The sequence below is a fragment of the Phyllobates terribilis genome, unplaced genomic scaffold (genome assembly GCF_046119375.1).
Source record: "Phyllobates terribilis strain yellow unplaced genomic scaffold, ASM4611937v1 Scaffold_4__5_contigs__length_816908805, whole genome shotgun sequence".
Taxonomy (NCBI): Eukaryota; Metazoa; Chordata; class Amphibia; order Anura; family Dendrobatidae; genus Phyllobates; species Phyllobates terribilis.
In genome coordinates, this window is record NW_027362764.1 from 109247978 (window position 1) to 109271333 (window position 23356).

The window sequence follows — 23356 nt, forward strand, 5'->3', positions numbered from 1 at the left end:
CTTCGCTTTTGAGTGACTTGGTATCCAACACTAGTAACTACTCTAACTACAGTATTGCCTTCTGATTCTGTCCCTGGTTTTGTCCCTTCAGTGCTGGACTGGTGTGGCTATACAGCCTAAAATCTTAATAAGCCAGATGTTTAGATTTGTTAATCCAAGAGAAATACACTATTATCTTTGTGTATCTGTGTCTCGTCAATAAGAACAGACCAGTATTTGTATAACCATGATTGCTATCTCCTCTTGGGTTGTTTGCTAATATGCTAATTACATATTGTACTAAAAGCCAGATGAATGTTGATTTAAAGAGCCCACTGTATACCAACTATGTTAATTGATTATCTCAAACAATGTGACTTTAGGCTGCCCTCCATAACCCCTTGTCCTGTGGATGTGTACTTAAAAAGGATATGCTTCTGTAGGAGTCAGACTTGGAACAGAAATTGGAAAGAGACTTTACAGGGAGAGTCAAGGATCAGACTCTCTAAGAACATCAGCTTGGAAGCATGGATTTTACCTAAAGAGACACAGATTTGGATTCTACATGATTCCAGTCTAAGGGTATCGGCCCTGACTGGAAATATACGGATCTGCTCCATTGATCATCAGAGAGACCACGGATAAGTTTGGGGAAACCAGGTTGGGACAATGAAGTAACCTGGCCCCATGGATATGTTGTTTGAGGTTGCCAGGAGGGACCCACTGGTCGCCTGGAACTCATGGAGACATTCAGAGAAGCCAGATTGGGAACTGCCAGTCATCTGGCCCCATGGAAACTCTCAGAGAGGCCAGGGTGGGACACTCAGGCCTGCTGGCCTTGTACCTCGATTGACTGCTATTGTCCTAAGCTTGCCGCTACCTTCTCTCTGTGGGGGCCCGCCAGAAGCGGGGGAAGCCACTAGTTGAGGTAGTTGGCCCTGGAAGTCTCCAAAGTCGCAGCTGTTCTATCCCAGGCGGGCGGAGTAGGAAGGGTGAGACTGTGTAATGTTGTCTAAGTTGTTCACGACTTGAATATCTCCAAAATAATAGTTACAACAATAATTGGATTTAATGTCTCTTCTTATTTGTATTTAAACAATTTTGGTTCTAAGTGAAGCCTTTTCTACATCTGTTTTTTCTTATGGAGAAATCCTTACCATGTCTATCATAATGAGCTATTTATGTATGTTTCTCACTTACCCCCATTACCTTTACCAATTATAATAAGTAATAATAACCAGTAACTATCATACAAGTCCATTCAGACTGTGAGTTATGCACTGCTTGGGATCAATGATTCGGATTATTTTTACCATTCTATTGCTTTCTTAATACTAGTATGGCCAATGCAGAATCAATTTATTAGTATGTTTATTAAAAAAAAAAGGGACAGCAATCTTGTTTGGTTGTGTATATTGAGCACAACAATAGCATTGTTCTATCAGTTTCTGCATAATTTCATTACACATTTAACACTGCCTAGCCCCTGATGAAACAAGGCAGGCTTAGGCAGCAAGTAATAAGCAGCGAAACACATAGAGATTTTTAGTTAGAATGGATAGGTAGTTAGTAGTTGTATAGTTTCTTATTTTCCTTATACTTACCTTATTATACTTCAAATGGTGATCATCTGTATAATAATACATGTCAGATCCAGATCTGTGGCCTCAATCTCCCCCTACAGTGGTTTGTGTTTGTTGCATCTCTTATTTGTAGGGATCCCATAAGAACTATCCCTTTATAGTATAGGCAGTTTTCTCCTGGGTATTAGCCATTTAATAAAACATGTGGTTTATTGATATGGCATTAACTATTTATCAGCAAATAGTAGGTACAGCAATTAGGTCCCCTCAATATTCCATCTTATTTACCTTTTATTACCGGTTTAGGCTGAGGATTCTTTTCTAAAAAGAGAGTATGTATTATACACAGGACCTATACATCATTCTATTTCAATTAATGTCTACTATGCATCTGTTAGGTCCAGGGCTAATGCAATATTGAGTATTTCATGGTGCAGTTGTGATACCTAGGGCTTATGTAATATTAAGTATTTATTTAAGTTTGAGATTTGTGGCCCTTTATTATCCACTATTTTCTAGGGGTTAGCTATACCAATTGTTACAATAATCAAAATATCCTAATATTTCTATATTATATCATGGGAAACAATAGGTTCTGCTAAGGGTATATCTGATACTCCTAGGTAGACATTTTGCTTATTCACATTTATTTACCCTTAGTCAATTTTTCAGTGAATTGTCTTGATTAGAAATAACTTTGGGACATTTTCGGTGAAGTAGTCCTGGATAACCTCCTTAAACATCAAGACTGTTTAATTGTGGTTAAACCAGACAACATTCCAAATATTAGAAAAATATCAGTGCATTAATGAAATATCATTGATTATCAAACACTGACAACAAGGATGAAAAGAGGACAAGACTTTTCAAAAAAAAGGATTCAGATATTTTATCTATGGAGTGACGAGTTTCTTCCAAGTATCAGAATCCTTTAAAATTCCCATTTTCTTCTTGTATCAGCATTCGGTATTTCTTCCATTCTGATTACTTCTGACTTTGTGGTCTTCAAAATAGAGAAGGTTTCTAATAATAAATATTTGACTGAAAACCAATAGACAAACAACTGTGTCTTCCTATTAGATTATTTGGTACGGTGACTCCACATTGCATGGTGCCATCTGTCTTCTCTCAGGCACTTACTTGTGTCTCCTTTTGTTTTCAATACAAATATGTAAATGTACAGCCATAAAGTCATTTTCTAGAGGTTCTTTTATGCTATTTAGATATAAATCTCCAGTATTCCTTTTCCTTTGTGGTTTGCTTCTTAATTCTTTTCATCAGGCATTTATCAATGTAGACCTATCAGCAAAAAACAAGATGAAAGTAAGTTAAGATCCCCTGATCTCCTTGAAAGCTTTACAGATTTTCCACAACAAAGTGCAGAGAACGTGTACATGGCTCTAACTTCACTTAGGAGTTGTTAGATTTCAACCAGCGACTGAACATCATTTAAATAGATCAAGAACACAAGAGCTAATGATACCTTGTCACGAGTGTTGTACTATGGCATAAATGTAGCCAGGAATAACACCAAGCATGTACAGAATAACCTAAATAACATAAAACCTTGTACAGATGTGGCCTTCCTTACTTTTCTTCATAGCTCAACGTATCCTGATATGTGTGATTCAAGATGATCAGCTTAGAAATAAAAAGTTGATTTTGTGATACTCTGTCTAGAGATGATTATTCCATAAAGCTATAAGACACTGATTCATCAAACAGTTATTGACAGTTTTCTGGAGCAAAACTGATTGAAACGTCACAAAATTGTGGCAAATTTTGGCTTTTTTTCTTTTTGGAAAATGGGTAGAATTTAGTTGAGAGGAGACTGAGCATAACCTCCAAATTTATCATAATTTAGGCTAAAAAAGCATACATTTCTTGAGGTGGTGCACAGCTGCTGAAAGATGCACCAATTTTATTAAGAAGTGTACTCAAGACTGGGATACAAAACCCCAGTCTTGGTGAATTATGGCATATGTGTCTATATGTGGTCACCATGTGGTTGTTAACTGTGTCACAATGTATTCTACATTCTCCACAGCTGGATCAACTAATTTGCTTTCTTTGTGTCCTTAAGGTTCATGGTTTTCACCCAGAGTGTTATCTCCAGCTGGAAATTAAGGTTGAAGAAAGAAAATGCCTGGATAAGATGAGCAGGCAACCACATCCTGAATTTAGAGGTTTGTTCACATATTAATATAGATGCATAGCTGTAAGAGTTTGGGATTCTATCACATTACATAGCCAAGGAGATTTCATTCCCATACATCTGGAAGGGGTTGTATTGACAATATCTGCATGGATTTGTGAAAGCTCCATCCAAATAACTTGGACAGGTGCAGAATTTCCTGCAACTAATCTGCTGTGTATGAATATACTCTTAAAAGGACCAAGTAAAAGGAAGCAGTAGAAAAACTGCAAAAGATAGAGAAAAAGCTCAACAGGGTGAGTACGTCAATAGATATTACAATAAAATATTGGAAAAATTGTGTTTTTGTAGGATATAACAAATAAAAGCTTGATGTAGAAAATGCAGATGATTTTTCCACAGTCTGTAGGCTTCAGTAGCCAACTTAGCCTGGGATATGTGAATTCAAAATATAAGGGCAAAAACGTGGGAAGCAAAAAAGCCCAAAAAAGAAAAAAAGAAAACAGCGCAAATTAATCCATTGATTCTTAATGTGGAAAATAAATATGTGTTTATTACAAATTTGTTTAAAAGTGAACATTTTTAAAATATGATAAAAATACGATAGAAAAGGATGATAAAAGAAGTAAATACAAATAACTTACAAATAGGTGACACGTTTCAATTATCTAGGTCCCATTTTCAAGCCAGAAGAAGTCAAACTTTTTTTTCCTTTTGGGCTTTTCTGATCCCCTCATTTTTGCCCTTATACTTTGAATTTAAAGAGGATCAGTCAGTATTTTCTGACATATCTGTCTTTTTTTTATAACTCTTGCATTTCTTATGCTATAACAATATTAGAGTACCTTTTCTTACCTTTTTTGTCCTCCGAGCTCCCTTTATCTAATTCCAATAGAGAATTTCTACTAAGTGCTAGCAAAACAGGTCCGATACTTGAAGCCCTCGAAACTTATAGTTAGATACCACAGGACACCTTCAGAGGTCTTTTGAAGGCCATGACTCAATGGGGTTGAGAGCTGTTTTGGTAGCACAAGGAGGTCCTACACAATATTAGATATATTGGTTTAATGGTATTATTGGTGTACAACATTGCTATATTTTTTATTATTTTACTTATTTGACTAGACTTTTGTAAATTACAATGCAACTATAAACCATCTCTATGATTAGATCACTATAAACTGCAAAAAACACAACTGTGCAAAAACTTCTCAGAAAAAAAGTGCAATGAAACAATATCCCATATAAAAATATTAATCTTTATTAGGATTGAAACATGGCTTCATCACAACTTGGAAAGGGAATAAAAGCTAGCATTCTAAACACTCCACCTGACCCCTGTTCACCTATGAGCTCCCTGCAGTGAACAGGTAATTGAAGTAGGTTATCTGATGGACAGCAGACATGAACAGTGGACACAGAGGCTGGGAGGTGACACTTTCCTTGCCTGGATAAATAAGTCTCCTCTCTTCAAAGCAACATTGGTCCAAGGATGTCAGATGCTCTGGCACCGGTGTCCTACTATGAATATTGTTTTTTTTGTGACAGGCATAGGTCCTATAGTAATGGGAGACATATTTTCGGCATTGTGACAAAGTGATGAACATAACGCATTTACTTACATCACTGTGTGGTCTGCGCATCAGCCCCAAATTAATGTCAGCCTGATGGATAATGTTATATATGCCATGTTTCCTATTTCCTCTTGCTCTATAAACCCCATCCTTGAAGGCTCGTGAGGCCGTATGTTACCAGAAATGGGTGTCCAATTGGCCTGTACAAATGATCGGTGGTGGCAGCTAGTTTTTCTTGGGTTATTGCGGGGCTTTCAGGTGACCATACTGAATTGTGTGTATATATATATATATGACGCGCCCCCTGGGCCTGTGCTGTGCAGGGGGATACTCGGAGCCGGATCGCTGGGGGTTGTAGTCCTCCGTGGCGGTGACCCGGTCCGTGCCCAGGGCGGTCAAACCAGTGGCAGTCTATAGGTAAGAACAATGTCCGACTACGCCACCCGTGGATTGCGGTCAGTGGGGACCGCCACTGCGCTGCCGACCGCTGAGGCTGATGTTGTTTGCGCAGCCGAGTATGGGATAACTCCCCACGGGAGAAGTATTGCCTCAGGGCAGCTAAGGTGGATGATGGGAGTGATAGTGTGAGCGTCCCAGTAGTAATGGTGCTGGTGCGGCAAGGAATCACAGAGACGTGTGGTGCAGTTCAGGGTCTTTACTGATGGTATAAAGCAGACCCTCCTGGGAGTACTGGTTAGCAGTAGGGGCCTGGTCAGTCTGTGAGCAAGCAGGATCTCCCCTGGCCAGGTGGAGTTGTAGGCCTCCCCGACTATCTGCACTCTTTCCTGGCTACCTTGCTCTATGCGGGTAGAAGTAGCCCACGTCCCTGAGTATACCGTGTGGTGCTCACCCGTATGGCCGGTGACTTGGGGCCTTCCGTCAGCCTTCGCTTCACGATGGCGGTGCTGGTCCCTTGCTTGTGACCGTGCCTTCGGGTTTCTAAGGCCAGAGGACATGGAATCCCCTGCCGGTTGGATTCTGCTGCTGGACCTGGATGTCCCCACAGCCTCGGACTCCGTGTCCGGGTTAGTGTCTTCAGCCAAGGCGAGCTATCTAGCTTCCAGCCTCTGGCACTCACTCATGCTCCTACAGAGCTCCTAGTTCTTCCTTTCCCTGTGTCTGGAACTTCACTCCAGGCTCTGACTAACCTAATCCCACCCCAGACCCAGTTTATGAGGGCAGATTCCTCCCCTCCCAGGTCTGGGCGGGCAGTGTTGCATGCTTAGGGCTCCTGACCAGAGAAACCTCCCACTTGCTCTCAGACATAATATCTCTATTACTGTGGCAACCAGACCCCTGGGGTGTCACATTCCCCCCTAGTAAATTTTAGTACTCCGGGACTAAACACATTTTTTTAAAGAAACATAAATGCAGGGTATAACAATAACACAATAACATATTTACAAGAAGCTTTAGTTCTTTAAAGGTCACGGCGTGTCCGCAACCGGGTGTCCATATCACCCAAGGTGAAGCTTTAAGCGAAGTAGGGGACCTGTCCAAAGCAAACCCCTTGCGTTGGCCCTTGGGCGTGGCTGCAAGGCTGGAGCTAGCTACTTTGGGCCGCAAGTAGGCCACGTCAGACAGGTTTTCTCTTCCGCGGCCGTCTTCACAAGAGGCACCAAGGTGCAACTATCTACAAAACTGTTCCGGTTATCAGTGTCCATAACCTGTTAGTCCATAAAAATCTGCAGGGTAACTGAGAAGCATAATTAGTAACAGGCAACAACAAAAACCATAAACAGTTAAACAGATAAATTCACAGTGCATTAGTTTATATTCTCCAGCGAGCGGGCATCTGACCTTTAGTGACTCTATTGGACCTACGGAGCTCACTAACTGGTCCTGCACTACAGGGTGTATGAGGTGTTATGGGTAAGCTGGGCAGCTGTCTGCATACTCTTTGGCTCACTAGGGGCACGACAGGCTCACTACTAGCAGAGGGTTGATCCTCCTGTGCTGCTGGTGTGGACTCTTCTGCCTCCTGGGCCGGTTGCTCTTCCAGCTCTACCTGGTCTTCTGTAGGCACTTGAGGGGCTGGCTGGAGAAAGGTGAGGACGAGCACCACGATAGCGTTGTTTACTTGTGTCCAGGACCGGGGAAAGTCTCCGAGTACAGTGGTGATCATTTCCTCCTTTTCCTCTACGGGTTGAGGGTCTTCCTGATCTTCATCCGTGCTTTGCAACTTCTCAGGGCACTTTTTCAGGTGGTCTCTGGAGACAGTGGCTGTGGTCTCTCCCCCATCCTTGCTGATGACGTACACCTTTGGATTATTGTGGCTTGAGGGCAGTACGGTGTACGGGTCCTTTTCCCACTGGTCGTCCAACTTATGGAGCCGCCTTTTTCTTTTCAAGACCTGCTCTCCAGGTACCAGGGGAACAGCGGGAGCATGTTGGTTATAAGTCCTCTCCTGCCTTTCTCTTGATTGACAGAGACTTCGCTCGACGCTCTCCTGTACTTTCCGGTACTGCTGCTGCCGTTCTGTATCCCAATCTGTCTCTGGCGAGGTGTCCTCGGGTATCAGGACTCCCATATCCAGGTCAACAGGCAGCTTACCAGGTCTTGCTCGCATTAGGTAAGCCGGGGTACAGTTGGTGGAACCTACCGGGATGTGGTTATACAAGTCCACCAGATCGGGCAGTTTCTCAGGCCACAGACTGCGTTCTTCCAGGGGCAATGTTTTTAGCAGATCTATCACCACCTGGTTCATTTTCTCGCAGAGTCCATTGGTTTGGGGGTGATAGGGCATTGTTCTTATCTTCTTGCAGCCATACAGGTTGCAGAACTCCTGGAAGACCTCCGCTTCGAAGGCTGGTCCTTGGTCCGTCAGCACTTGGTCCGGGTACCCGTGTGGGCGGCAGAAGTGCAGCTGGAAGGCTCTAGCTGCTGTTTGTGCTGTTAAGTTTTTGACGGGGACCACCACTAGGAATCGGGAGTAGTGATCCACGATGGTTAAGGCGTAGACATACCCGCTTCTGCTTGGAGCCAGTTTAACATGGTCCAGAGCGACCAGTTCCAGCAGCTGCCTGGTGATGATGGGCTGCAGGGGAGTCCTCTGGCTGGCACAATCCCTTCTTCTTAGATTGCACGGGCCACAGTCTCTACACCACCTCTCAATGGCTCCTCTCATGCCTATCCAGTAGAACCGTTCACGCAGCAGGAACTCCAGCTTCTTCCATTCGAAGTGCCCGGCTCCATTGTGGTAGGCCTCCAGCACCATAGCCGCGTCCCGTCTCGGTACCACCACCTGCCAGATCAGCTCATGTGTCCGGGAATTGACCATTCTGCGGCACAACTTCTCCTTGTAGAGAAACAGCCTGCTCTTCTCCGTCCACAGTTGCTTGGTCTCTTCCGGAGCGTCTGGGTCCAGGCGGGCGTCAGCCTGGGTCAGCATCTCCTGCACCAGACGGACTGCGGGGTCACTGTCTTGCGTCTCCGCCCAGGTGTAGTGGGGTAAGGGGTTGAACGTAGCGGATCGCTGGCCCCTTACACGGTGGGAATACTGGGTAATCCCATGACGGTGAAACGCAGGGAGTTCGATCTCATCCAATTCTTCTGGATCCTCCCCTTCGTCCGGTAGGTTTGGCATCCTGGACAGGGCGTCCGCGTTGGTATTGGAGCGTCCTGCCCGGTATTTGATCGTGAACTCAAAATTGGACAGGCGGGCCATCCATCTCAGCTCCAGGGCACCTAGTCTTGCAGTGTCCAGGTGTGTCAACGGGTTGTTGTCCGTGTACACGGTGAACCTGGAAGAGGCAAGGTAATGCTTAAAACGTTCGGTTACTGCCCACACCACTGCCAGGAACTCGAGCTTGAACGAGCTGTAATTCTCAGGGTTTCTTTCCGTGGGTCGCAGTTTTCGGCTGGCGTAAGCAATTACCCGTTCTCTCCCTTGCTGGATCTGGGACAGTACGGCTCCTAGCCCGATGTTGCTTGCGTCCGTGTAGAGTATAAAGGGCTGGCTGTAATCAGGGTACGCCAGGATTTCATCCACCGTGAGGGCCATCTTCAGCTGGCGGAAGGACTCCTCTTCCAGCTTTTCCCATTTGAAGGGTGGCTTCTGGTTTTTGGCCTTCCTGGACTGGCCTATCAGGAGGTCCTGCATGGGAGCTGCCTTCTTGGTAAAACCGGGAATGAATCTTCGGTAGTAGCCTACCAACCCAAGGAACTGCCGCACTTCCTATATGCTGGATGGTCTTGGCCAGTCCTTAATCACGGTGATCTTGTCAGGGTCGGGGGCCACTCCGTCAGCACTCACCACGTGTCCCAGGTACTGTACCTTTGGCTTCAGTAGATGACACTTTGAGGGTTTTACCTTTAGGCCATAGTTCGCCAGGGCTTCAAACACTTCTGCCAGGTGTTCCAGATGGTCCTCATAGGTCTTGGAATAGACAATGACGTCGTCCAGGTATAATAGGACCGTCTCGAAGTTCCGGTGTCCCAGACAGCATTCCATCAACCGTTGGAAGGTTCCTGGTGCGTTGCAGAGCCCGAACGGCATACAGTTAAATTCGCTGAGCCCCATCGGGGTGGTGAATACGGTCTTCTCCCGGTCCGCCTCTGCTACAGGAACCTGCCAGTACCCGCTAGTGAGATCCAAAGTAGAGAAGAGGTTAGCAGATTTTAAGGCAGCTAAGGACTCTTCTATCCTTGGTAACGGGTACGCATCTTTGTGTGTGATACGGTTGACCTTCCTGTAGTCTACACACATTCTCATGGTGTTGTCTTTCTTTTTCACTAAGACTAGTGGAGCTGCCCAGGGGCTACAGCTGTCCCTAATTACCCCAACCTCCTTCATGTCTTTTAGCATCCCCTTGGCGTGTTGATAGTGTGCAGGGGGTACGGGTCGGTATCTCTCCTTTATGGGAGGATGGTCTCCCGTGGGGATGTGATGTTCTACCCCCTTTACTCGCCCGAAGTCTAGCGGGTGTTTACTAAACACTCTCTCGTACTCTTGAACCACCCGATAGACTCCCTGTTTTTGGTGTGAGGGAGTGGAGTCAGTACCCAAATGCAGTTGCTGACACCAGTCCTCCAGTGGTTTCTTAGAGCCGTCACCTTCCTCTGGTTGAGATGGAGGCAAGGGTTCCACGGCCTGTACAGAATTCTGGTTTATGGTGAACAATTTGGCTAGCGTGGCATACCGGGGCAGGTATACTTCTCTCTCCCCGATATTGATGATGCGGACGGGCACCCTCCCATGGCGTACATCGACCACCCCCCGTGCTGTCAAAATGGTGGGCCTACTGTCTGAGTAGACGGGTTCTACCATTGCTTGGTAGTCTCTACCTCTTAGACCAATAGCTGCCCGGCACCAAATCATCATCTCACTTTTTGGGGGCATGGCAATAGGGAACGGGTCACACATTCTCACGCTACCTATCTCACCACCAGATAGTTCCACTTGTTGCCGCTTCATCAGTGCCCGGATCTCTTTTTGGAGCACACGCTGCTGGCTGGAACTGGCGTTCTTGGCAACCTGTTGCAAAATAAGAATCACCTCTGCAAGACAGTTTTCAATTACATTAGTACCTAGAGTTATTTTTGGGTGACTCTCGCGACGGTCAATGTCCACAATGATCAGTCCTTGTGCCGGCAATTCAACTTTACCGACCTTGATGGTCTCTTCTTTAAATCCTATCTGGGGCACGGGCTGACCATTGCTGGCTATAATGCTCAGGTCGTCATCTGGGTAGCGGGTTATGTCCGAGTCATTCCAGTACTGCTTGAAGAGCACGTACGGGATGGTGGTGACCTGTGACCAGGTGTCTAGTAGGGCACTCATAGGAATGCCATCCAGTGCCACAGGCAAGACCGGACATCCCCCTACGTATTTGTCACGCCAGTTTGATGGGCCTGATGATCTTATGCCTGGGGGTTGGCCCTCTACCCCAGGTTGTGCCCGTTTAAATGACAGCACCTTGCCATATGTCCGGGTTGATTGCAGCGGCGGCAGATGGGTCGTCCGTCCTCGTTGTATCTGTCGCTGGGTCTTCCTCTGGCCGATGGGGTCCTCCTCAGTCGGCGCCACGGGACGTCCTCCGGTCCGGATGCCAGTTGGATCTTTTCTGGAGAAGAGACCTGTAAAGACTGCACAGTTCTGGTTAGCGCGGCAACACTCTTAGTCAGCTCTTGGACCTGGTGGTGCAGGTCTGTTGCCGGGTCATTGTTCAAAGCCTGCGCATCAGCTCCCACAGGACCTGCAGACAAGGGCGCCGTCTCCTGGTGGTAAGTGATAGCAGGGCGCCTGTGGGTCACAGCACCACCTGGTGCCGGTTCTCAGAGCACCCGGATGGCTCTGTCCTTGAACTGTGCAAAGTCCAGGTCAGGGTCCTGTAAGGCCATTGCCCTCAACTGGGTTCGGTGGGCATTGCACAGTAGACCCTCAATAAAATGTTCAGTCAACAGCTTGTCTTCATTTGCCACGCTGTCAGGGTCTGCCTGCTTAATGGCTCTCAGGGCCTCTTGTAGGTTTAGGGCATAGTCTCTTATACTTTCATGCGCCCATTGTTTGCACCCATAAAATCTTAGTTTTATCTCGGCTGAGGTGCGGGTGTCAAACGTGTCTTTCAGCCGGGCTAGTATCTCTCTGACAGTCCTCTTCTTCCCAGGTGACCAGGACTTTACCTCCCTTTGGGCTGCCCCGATTAACTGGGCCACCAGAATGCTCACTTTTTGCTCTTCTGTGAGGGGGTATACCTGGAAGAGGCTATCAAGTCTTTCCCTAAAGTCACTCAGGGTATGTGACTCCCCTGAGTACTGGGGTAGCCAGGTTGCCCCCGGGATATAGGGCATGGTGAATGGCATGACCGCTGCAGCGGTTGCGCTGGCGGCCGGTGTGGCGGTGGAGCTCCCCTTGGTGTCCGACATCCTTCTTCCCCCCTAGTGGACCGTGGTCTACCTTGCGATGCTCTTCTTCCGTAGGCCGCGGCTCCGCAGTCAATCGTCGGGGTCGAGGACCTGGCGTCGCGCTCCGATGACGTCAGCGTCGCTCTTCCTCCCTTCCAGGACCTTACGCAGCGACGGAGCGTGGGGCGGAGCTTCGGATCTCGCGCGCTTTCGGCGTCCACGCCCCTCTTCTTCCCGTGCGGCGTCCCGAAGATGGCGTCCGAAGGCGGGAAGCAGCTGCGGATGGCGAGAAGAAGGCAGAAGACAGCGGGAAACGGTCCAAGATGGCGTCTGATGGCGGGAATCGGCTCCGGATGGCGGGAAACGACGCCGGACGGCGGGAAACTTCACCACAGGTAAGTTTAAAAGTCTCTTTTTCAGGCACGCAGTACCCGGTGGTTGCGGGCACGAAATCCTGCCGACTACGCCAAAGTTGACGCGCCCCCTGGGCCTGTGCTGTGCAGGGGGATACCCGGAGCCGGATCGCTGGGGGTTGTAGTCCTCCGTGGCGGTGACCCGGTCCGTGCCCAGGGCGGTCAAACCAGTGGCAGTCTATAGGTAAGAACAATGTCCGACTACGCCACCCGTGGATTGCGGTCAGTGGGGACCGCCGCTGCGCTGCCGACCGCTGAGGCTGATGTTGTTTGCGCAGCCGAGTATGGGATAACTCCCCACGGGAGAAGTATTGCCTCAGGGCAGCTAAGGTGGATGATGGGAGTGATGGTGTGAGCGTCCCAGTAGTAATGGTGCTGGTGCGGCAAGGAATCACAGAGACGTGTGGTGCAGTTCAGGGTCTTTACTGATGGTATAAAGCAGACCCTCCCGGGAGTACTGGTTAGCAGTAGGGGCCTGGTCAGTCTGTGAGCAAGCAGGATCTCCCCTGGCCAGGTGGAGTTGTAGGCCTCCCCGACTATCTGCACTCTTTCCTGGCTACCTTGCTCTATGCGGGTAGAAGTAGCCCACGTCCCTGAGTATACCGTGTGGTGCTCACCAGTATGGCCAGTGACTTGGGGCCTTCCGTCAGCCTTCGCTTCACGATGGCGGTGCTGGTCCCTTGCTTGTGACCGTGCCTTCGGGTTTCTAAGGCCAGAGGACATGGAATCCCCTGCCGGTTGGATTCTGCTGCTGGACCTGGATGTCCCCACAGCCTCGGACTCCGTGTCCGGGTTAGTGTCTTCAGCCAAGATGAGCTATCTAGCTTCCAGCCTCTGGCACTCACTCCTGCTCCTACAGAGCTCCTAGTTCTTCCTTTCCCTGTGTCTGGAACTTCACTCCAGGCTCTGACTAACCTAATCCCGCCCCAGACCCAGTTTATGAGGGCAGATTCCTCCCCTCCCAGGTCTGGGCGGGCAGTGTTGCATGCTTAGGGCTCCTGACCAGAGAAACCTCCCACTTGCTCTCAGACATAATATCTCTATTACTGTGGCAACCAGACCCCTGGGGTGTCACATATATATATAAATATATATATATACTGTATCAGTCAATTGCGTAATTGTCCTGATGATTGGTGACAGCAGAGTGCTTTTTTTTGACAAGTTATATCATATAAATAATTAAAATAACAAAGTAGCTCATTTGAAGTGGGACACTACAAAGGCCAATGAAAGGTAACCACAATGTGGAATTAGTAGTAAAGCAGCAAAGTACAGTAGGTTTAATATATACATTTTTACTTAGTTATTATTTACCCTTTTTCTATGCTTTGTATTTGGATACTAACATCAGTAATATTGTATATTAGGAGTTGTTTCTCTCGACTTCATATAATATTCAGCTACTTTGCTGTTTTACTATACATTGTGGTTACCTATTTTGGCCTTTGTAGTAGCCCATTTCACATGAGTTACCTTGTTATTTTAATTATTTATTTTATGTAACTAATAAAGATTAATATTTTTCAATGGTTTTTTTCCATAGCACTTTTTCTGGGCACTTTTTGCCCAGTTGTGTTTTTTGCTGTGGTTTAGTGCAGTTACTATAATGGTTATGTTCCTATTGAGAGTTTTGATGTATCACACCATATACTGTATATTATTTTCTACGACAATATAATTTAAAGGAGGGGTCCACTACTCTAACAATTTCTTCTCAATCCTCATATTTTCCCCTTATAAAATAATAACAACTTCACTCACCTCCAGTGCCTGCGCTGTTCCAGCAGTGTCGGCACTGGCTCTCCTGGTGATTGTGTAACATTTTTATGTCACACGATCCCTGAGTGTTATGATCTGCTACAAGCACTAAGGAAAGACAGGAGATCTGTCCCTACAATAGAAATAAGCTGGATCCCTACGATGTAACGGGGAACCTGATCCTGCGATCAGACCCGCTAAAGTCCTCGGCTAGTCTGTACGAAGACCTATAGATGCAAGGGAGGGATCCCTACAAGAACTAGGGACTGGGATAAAGTTGAACACCTCCTAGCAGAAATTGTAGGAGTCAAAGACAAACACACAACAAAGAACATAGAGGTCCGAAGACCTAGCACAACAGAGAACGGTAACAGAGCACCAAGCTAGCTCAAGAGTAGTAAATACAATGAAGTCCAGCAAGGCCAGGAGGGTGGAGCCGGATTAAATAGGCAAAAATGGTCATGTGACCAGCAAACTAGAAAAAACCTAACAGGAGAGTTCTAACAGTACCCCCTCTTCTAAGAGGATCCTCCGGATCCCGTAGGACCGGGCTTATCAGGAAACCTCCTGTGAAACGCTCTGACAAGTCTGGAAGCAGAAACATCATCCGCCCTCACCCATGAGTTATCCTCGGGTCCGAAACCCTTCCAAGCGACGAGATACTGCAAACTCCCTCTATACCGTCTAGAATTTAGGATGCGGGAAATTTCATATTCCCCGTCCTCCACCACCGGAGGAACAGTGGCAGAGGCGTCACCAACCGACACATCAGCTTTTTTCAACAGAGAAACATGAAACACCGGATTAATCTTCCAGGAGGTAGGAACCTCCAACCTAACAGCAGATTGGTTAACTATCTGAAGCACCTTAAAGGGCCCTACAAACTTGGGACCCAATTTTTTCGAAGGAATCCTCAATCGCAGATTCTTAGAGGACAACCAAACCATGTCAACAATAGCAAACGAAACCTCTTGCCGTTTCCTATCAAAGTACCTCTTAGATTTTTTGTTAGCCTCCTGAAGATTATCACGCACATCCGTCCAAACTCTCTCCAAATCACCGGAAAAACTCTCCTTCTCCGGCACAGCCGATACCAATTTGGAGAATGACCCAAAAGACGGATGTCTCCCAGTACAACAAAAAAAAGGCGAACACCCAGCAGAAGAGGATGTATGGTTGTTAAGAGCAAATTCAGCAAGTGGCAGAAACTCAGACCACCCCTCTTGATTGTCTGCCACAAAGCAACGCAAGAACTGCTCAACATCCTGGTTCTTTCTTTCTGTCTGGCCAGTAGACTCAGGATGATATTCGGATGAAAACGACAAATGAACTCCCAACCTGTCACAAAAGGCACGCCAAAAACGAGCCACAAACTGAGGTCCCCTATCAGAAACAATGTCAGTAGGAACGCCATGTAGTCTGACAATTTCCTTGACAAAGGCCTTAGCGAGTGTCTTAGCGCAAGGCAGTTTGATGAAGGGAACCAAGTGACACATCTTGCTAAAACGGTCCACGACCACCCAGATGACCGTGAAACCCTCAGAGGGGGGGAGGTCAGTAATAAAGTCCATAGCCAGATGTGTCCAAGGTGCACTAGGAACCTCCAGAGGGCAAAGCAACCCCGCAGCAGGAGCATGTGAAGACTTAGATCTAGCACACACAGTACATTGACGTACCCACTTAATGACTTCCTTCTGCCATCCAGGCCACCAAAAACTGCGACCCACAAGTCTTTTGGTCTCAGAAATTCCTGGATGACCTGCCAACCGAGACTCATGACACTCAACAAACAAATCTCTCCTAAAGGTCCTAGGCACAAACAACCTCCCATGGGGAGTGTTAGATGGGGCATTCTCCTGAGCTTTAAGAATCTCATCCTCCAAAACGGAGTCCAAAGCAGCAATCAGAACACCTTCTTGTAAAATGCTCTCCTCCTCCTCCTCAGCACTGACCATGGGAGAAAAACTGCGAGACAAAGCATCCGCTTTAACATTCTTGGTACCCGGGATGTAAGTAACGGAAAAATTAAACCGCGAGAAAAAAAGTGCCCACCTAGCCTGACGGGCATTCAAGCGCTTGGCAGCATCAAGATAGATCAGATTTTTATGATCAGTGAAAACCTGAATGGGAAACTCAGCACCTTCCAAGAGATGACGCCAGTGTTCAAATGCGAGTTTAATAGCCAGCAATTCCCGATTACCAATATCGTAATTAAGTTCAGTCTCAGAAAATTTTTTTGAAAAAAAGGCACAGGGATGTACTCCATCCTTGCTTTCCTGAGACAACACCGCACCAACCCCCACAGAAGAAGCATCAACCTCAACCAAAAACGGCTTAGTCACATCAGGCTGCATAAGGATGGGAGCAGAGGTGAACCTCTCCTTTAGAAACACAAAAGCTTCAATGGCCTCAGAAGTCCACTGAACCGCATTAGCACCTTTCCTGGTGAGATCGGTCAGCGGTTTGACAATAATAGAAAATTTTTTTATGAATTTTCTGTAATAATTGGCGAAACCCAAAAACCTCTGTATCGATTTCAAACCAATAGGCCTAGGCCATTCCTGAACCGCCTGAACCTTCGCAGGGTCTATCTCAAAGCCCTCGCTGGAGATAATGTAGCCCAAAAAACTAATTCTCTGTACAGCAAACTCACATTTCTCTAGCTTAGCAAAAAGCGAATTGTCCATTAATAACTGTAAAACCTCACGTACGCTCCGCCAATGAGACTCCAGATCAGGCGAATAAATCAGAATGTCATCCAAATACACAACCACATTTTTGCCGATCAAAGGTCTAAGGATGTCATTAATAAGATTCTGAAAAAAATGCTGGAGCATTGGTAAGACCAAAAGGCATAACCAGATTCTCAAAATGACCCACAGGAGTGTTAAAAGCAGTCTTCCATTCATCACCCTCCTTCATGCGCAACAAATTGTATGCCCCCCGGAGATCAATTTTAGAGAACCACTTGGCCCCCACTAACTGGTTAAACAAATCAGGAATCAATGGCAGTGGGTAAGGATTACGTACAGTAATTTTATTAATCTCACGAAAGTCCAGACAAGGACGTAAACCGCCATCTTTTTTTTTAACAAAAAAAAATCCAACAGCCACAGGAGACTTGGAAGGCCTAATGTGACCGGCGGCCAAGCTTGTCTGTATGTATTCCTCCAAAGCCTTTCTCTCAGGAATAGTAAGATTAAATAAACGACTTTTAGGAAGAGTCGCTCCAGGGACAAATTCAATGGTACAATCATAGTCTCTATGGGGTGGCAAAATTTGTGACTCCTCCTCAGAAAAAACTCTCCAAAAATCCTGAATAGGTACAGGTAATTCCCCTTTTTCCACCGCAGCAATACGTCCGTTACAACACTTGTCATAACATTTAGGGCTCCAGGACTTAATTTCATTGGTAGACCAATCCAGTACAGGATTATGCAATTTTAACCAGGGCAACCCCAATATTACTGGAGAAGGCAAATTATTCAATACTACCAAATCCAAATTCTCTTGATGAATACCATTAATAGTGAGGGGAAATTCACAGACCTTATGAGTAACACTCTTCAAGGGGGAGCCATCGACAGAAACCACAGCAATAGGGCATGACAAAGGTTTAGCTTTTAATGTAAGTTTTTCCAAGAATCCCCCATCAATCACATTCAGAGTAGAACCACAATCCACAAATACCCGAAATTCAATTAATTCATCCTGAGCAGCGGTAGTAGCAGATAGGAATACTCCCTTTTTATTTAAACAGGCAATACAGGCGTAACTGACCTTTTTTTTTTCTTTGTTCATACGAAGCACACAGTTCTTAATAAAATGACCAGAATTTCCGCAATAGAAGCACAAACCTTCAGAAAGCCTGCGGTCTTTTTCCTGAGAGCGGGGTGTCATCGCCCCAATCTCCATCGGCTCTCCTTTGTCAGCACAGACCCTCTCAAGACTCGGAGCTGACATAGCAGAGGATTTGCTCTCATTAACCCTTGCACACAGTCTCCTGTCCACCCGTATAGCTAATTGCATAGCCTCCTGCAAGTTTCCAGGTGTGGGATAAGCAATCAGCAAATCTTTAACCCTTTCACCTAGCCCCGCAAGAAACAAACTTTTCAAAGCTGAATCGTTCCACCCCACCTGGGCAGACCACCGACGGAAGTGAGAACAATACTTTTCCACATTACCTGATCCCTGCCTCAAACGTCTCAATTCAGACTCAGCAGATAAGACACGATCAGGATCATCGTACAACAAACCCAAAGCAGAAAAAAAACTATCCACTGATCTAAAGCACGGATCACTAGGTTGGAGAGAAAAGGCCCATCCCTGAGGATCCTTGCGCAAAAGTGACATTATGAACCCTATGCGCTGTGATTCATCACCAGAGGATCCGGGTCTTAAACGAAAATACAATAAACAAGCATTTTTAAAAGAAAAAAAATCTTGTTGTTCACCAAAAAATAGATCAGGCAGACGTACCTTTGGCTCTACCAAATGTGCTTCAGAACAGCTACTCACGTGTTGTTGGAGCTCGGCCACCTCCAGAGAGAGTCCCTGCAAGCGTTGAGCCAAATCTTGAACCGAGACCATGATGGAAACTGGAGGTCTTTCCTTAGAGAAATTTTTTGGGCTGGACTTACTGTTATGATCTGCTACAAGCACTAAGGAAAGACAGGAGATCTGTCCCTACAATAGAACTAAGCTGGATCCCTACGATGTAACGGGGAACCTGATCCTGCGATCAGACCCACTAAAGTCCTCGGCTAGTGTGTACGAAGACCTATAGATACAAGAAAGGGATCCCTACAAGAACTAGGACTGGGATGAAGTTGGACACCTCCTAGCAGAAATTGTAGCAGTCAAAGACAAACACACAACAAAGAACATAGAGGTCCGAAGACCTAGCACAATTAACAGAGAACGGTAACAGAGCACCAAGCTAGCTCAAGAGTAGTAAATACAATGAAGTCCAGCAAGGCCAGGAGGGCGGAGCCGGATTAAATAGGCAAAAATGGTCATGTGACCAGCAAACTAGAAAAAACCTAACAGGAGAGTTCTAACACTGAGGTCAACAAGTGCTGGTTTCACTCTCCCTGCCTATGGACAAATCACACACATCTGGAGAAAGTGAGAGCAGCTCCTTGCTCATTTCCTCTGGATATATCTGAAGGCGGGGAGAGTGAAGCCAGTGCTGATTGGCGCCAGGGATTGCGTGACATAACAATGTTACGCAATCCCCGGGAGAGCCAGCACCGACACCACTGGAACGGTTCCAGCACCGGAGGTGAGTATAAGTGTTATTATTTTACAAGGGGAAAATATAAATACATATGAGGATTGAGAAGGGGTTGTTTGAGTAATGGACAACCCCGTTAATCAATGAGCTATCCCAGAGCAGACAACTTTACACTTGTTAAACTTTGCCTGCATAATGAGAGATGAGGAACAGAAAAGATAAGGAATGACTAACACCTGCTGTGATATGACCTTAAAAATGTTGGCATCATCAATTTTCATCTCAAAGAAAGATCCTTTAAATCCTAAACCATCTATTTACCTGCTTTAGACAGACATGTATTTTGGGTTCAATGCCAGCAGATAACGCTAAATGTAATTTAACAATTTTGTCAATACCATGTTTTCAAGCAATTTCTCACCTGCTGGAGTGAATTGCAGGTTTCTGAAGTGTTTTCTTTTCTTTTTAGATAGATGGGAGGATGTTGAATGTCACCACAAGGAAATAGGAACACAGTAATTTAAGCTATAAAATAAATAAAGCTTATGTCAATAGCTGCGTCTGGACAAGGAAAATAATTTTTTGCTTTTGCTTCCTGCTCCATGTGTAGTACTGGGCTTATATTTTCTTTCAGCACATTACTCAATCTGTATAGACATTGTGCTAAATAATCCCAGATTAACACATTGATTGATGACGAGATTGAACGGTTTAACCTTTTTTTTTCCATTTTTAACCTAAATGAGTTCATTTTATTGGTTTACTTGTTCCCCAGCTGGACTAAAACTGTGTAAGATCTGTGCAAAATAATATCCAAGAACAAACAAAACAAAGAAATGGGAAATAATGGATATGGGTTTTCTTTTTTATTTTAATGTTCTTCTATCACAGTTACTCTTTCAGGTTACATCCACTTGAATGTTCTCAATATTGTAGTCAGCCGCAAATTACTGTGTCATCTGTTTCTCTTTAGGCTATGTTCCCACAATGAGCTTTTGTTAAGTTTTTGATGTTATAGAATTTCTGCACCAATTATTTAAATTAGGTTACTTGAGTTTTTTAAACTTCCTGGTATTTGGCTTTGACAAAAATGTATTGACATAAAAATGCATGCGAACTAAAAACACATGCATGTTTTTTACTTGTGGATTTTCCGCATCTAATGCAAGTCTATAGGGAAACTTCACACATAAAACTGAGCATACCTGCAGGAGAAATTGACATGCTGTGGTTTTGAAACAAGCACAGCGGGTAAGTTTATGCTGCATTAAAAAGAAAAGTACAGCAGGCATGAGATTTCTATAAACCCCTGGAACTGTAAGACACTGCAATTTTGACACAGCAAAAATATGCAGCGTCAATAACGCACCAAAAGCTCATCATGAGAACGTAGCCTAAAGTAGCCTAAGACTGCATGCCCACTATGCATTTTTCAAGCTTTTTTGCACCGGAATTTCTGCAGCGAAAACGCTTAAAAAGCGCTTGGTAATACGTGCCTCATAGTCCCCAATGATAATCCGTATGTGCTGTGCACATGCTGCGGAAATTTCCGCTGCGGATTATCATTGCGGAAAAATGCGCAGCATGTCCATTATTTTTGCGGACACGTGGCGTAATTGCCTCCATTGACTTGCATTGAATCGCTTAATATCCGCATGACTACATGTGCACATGCGAATATTAAGCGATTCAATGTGCGGATGGTACCTGGGTCGGGAGAAGAGGAGACTCTCATCCAGAGCCGGGTACCATAGTACCTGTAAAAAAAAGAATTTAAAATAAAAAATATACATTATACTCACCTTCTTATTGTAAAATTATTATACTCACCTTCTTATTGTAAAATTAAAAGTATATGCACCTTCAGGGGCATTTTTTTTTACTACACGTACATATATTGTGGGCTAAAAACACATTTTCACAAAAAAAAATTGTGGACCATGCCCACACAAAATCCAGAGAAAGCCGCAAGGGATTTTGGTGCAGATTTTTTAGCAGATAGAAAATAGTCAAGTGAATGAAACAGAAAAATACTATCCTCCCCTGGCTCTTATCTAGCAATTCTTTCATGGTCTCCCACTGGTCTCTATAGCAATGACTCAACAATGCCTTAGGGCTCGTGCACACCACTGATTTTCTCAGTTGAATGCTATCTGTGGTTTTCACGGATAGCACTCATACCTATGACATTCTATGAGGATGTGCACATGTCTGATTTATTTCCTAGGACCAAGTAGTCTGCGAAAAAAATTGGAGACGTGTTGAATCAAAATCGGCAATGCAAGTCTATGAGTCCGTGAAAAACAAAATGTAATGCACTCGGATAACATCTGAGTGAGGTCCGATTTTCATGGACTGACAGAATAAAGAAGGTGGAGAAACTTTTTTTTTCTCTAGATTCGAGAAAAACTGATGCCATTCTGATCAAACTCTTGGATGTGGAGAAAATGGCCATGTGACTCTCCTTTACCCTAATTCTCCTCAAGGATATTACATACTCAATAGAGTTGAAAAAAGACATCCAAGTGCAACCAAGTGATGGGAAAGGATCAAGGGAATGGGATCTAAATGTTTCCATAATGTATAATTTACAGGTCCCTTATATATTGGCAGACATAGATGCCTCCCATAACGTCAGCTACAGCCTCATACAATGGAGCCACTGAGGTGTCGTACAGCAATAGTCCTCAAGTTCCGGCTTTAGAGCCACCATTGCCAGGAGGAAGGCCCCCATTGCCAGCTAAAGCCCCAATAGCCAGAATCCCTATCTGTATCAAATTCGAATACCTTGAATGAATACTGTAAATCTGGTTCTGGAAGCCGGACTGCTGAGTATTATCCATCATGTTCTAAATATATCATAACCTCTATGAATGGAAATATATTACTGACTGTAGCATTTACTCTATGTGTATTTTATTCTTGCATTAGCAAAGGCATGTCTCTGGTGGGTGATATGTTTGTCTATAATGATCCATTTAGCTCTGTATTTATGTTACAGTCGGGTAACTTTCTGCAGTCAAGTTAGATTACATTGATTTACAACACCTCCGAATACACAACATTTCTTCCGTGTTATTAAACTTGCATGTCGGTGTATGTAAACTGTAGCACAACCTGGGGAATTAACCATATGTGTAATATATAATTAAGAGCTTTAGTAATCTTCTTTATCCTTTGTTTATAGGGTGTTTGGGAGTTTGGGATAACATTACATGTTGGGACCAAGCTAAATTTGGAGAAACGGTCACTCAGTCGTGCCCTAAAGTGCTGCGTCATTTTTTCAGCAAGGATGGTAAGTGCTGCATGTAGAGATATTATATGTAGACATACATGGCACATTTCTTTTATCGACCATAGGAGACCTCGTATTGACGCAGATGTTATCTTTTCTGCCAATCCTTCTTCTCTAACAATACACATTATGTGAATTTACTTGACAGCAGCGTTCATCAACCTAGAAAATTATAGGGGTCTTAAATATTGTCATTGACTCAGATGGCCGCATACCACGTTTAGCCAGAGAAGAGATTGGGGTACACAAATAAACACATGTATGGGTTTTTATATGGCCAAATCTGCAACTTGTGTTTCCTCAATCTGCTTTTGTTTTTGAATAAATAAATTCAGAGGTCAACTAGTCCAGAAATATGGCCAAGTAAGCAAGCCTTGTATGTATCCTAACCGTGGCAGAAGGTAAGAAGGGCCAGCTCCTCTATAACAGTGGTAAAGACAATGTTCCAAAACCCATGACAGTCTGCCGGAAAATGTATTAAAGGTGTGTGCAGGAATTTAAAAAAAAATAGTGT

At 44.9% G+C, this 23356-nt stretch overlaps 1 protein-coding gene across 1 annotated transcript in view; it reads left to right on the forward strand.

Moving 5' to 3' along the window:
• The window catches only part of VIPR2 (vasoactive intestinal peptide receptor 2), a 216299-nt gene that overhangs the window by 12058 nt on the left and 180885 nt on the right, over positions 1 to 23356 (forward strand). The window contains exons 2-3 of the mRNA XM_073677673.1: positions 3646 to 3748; positions 22735 to 22842. Of these exons, the coding sequence (XP_073533774.1) occupies positions 3646 to 3748; positions 22735 to 22842 (211 nt within the window). The remainder of the gene's footprint in view (positions 1 to 3645; positions 3749 to 22734; positions 22843 to 23356) is intronic.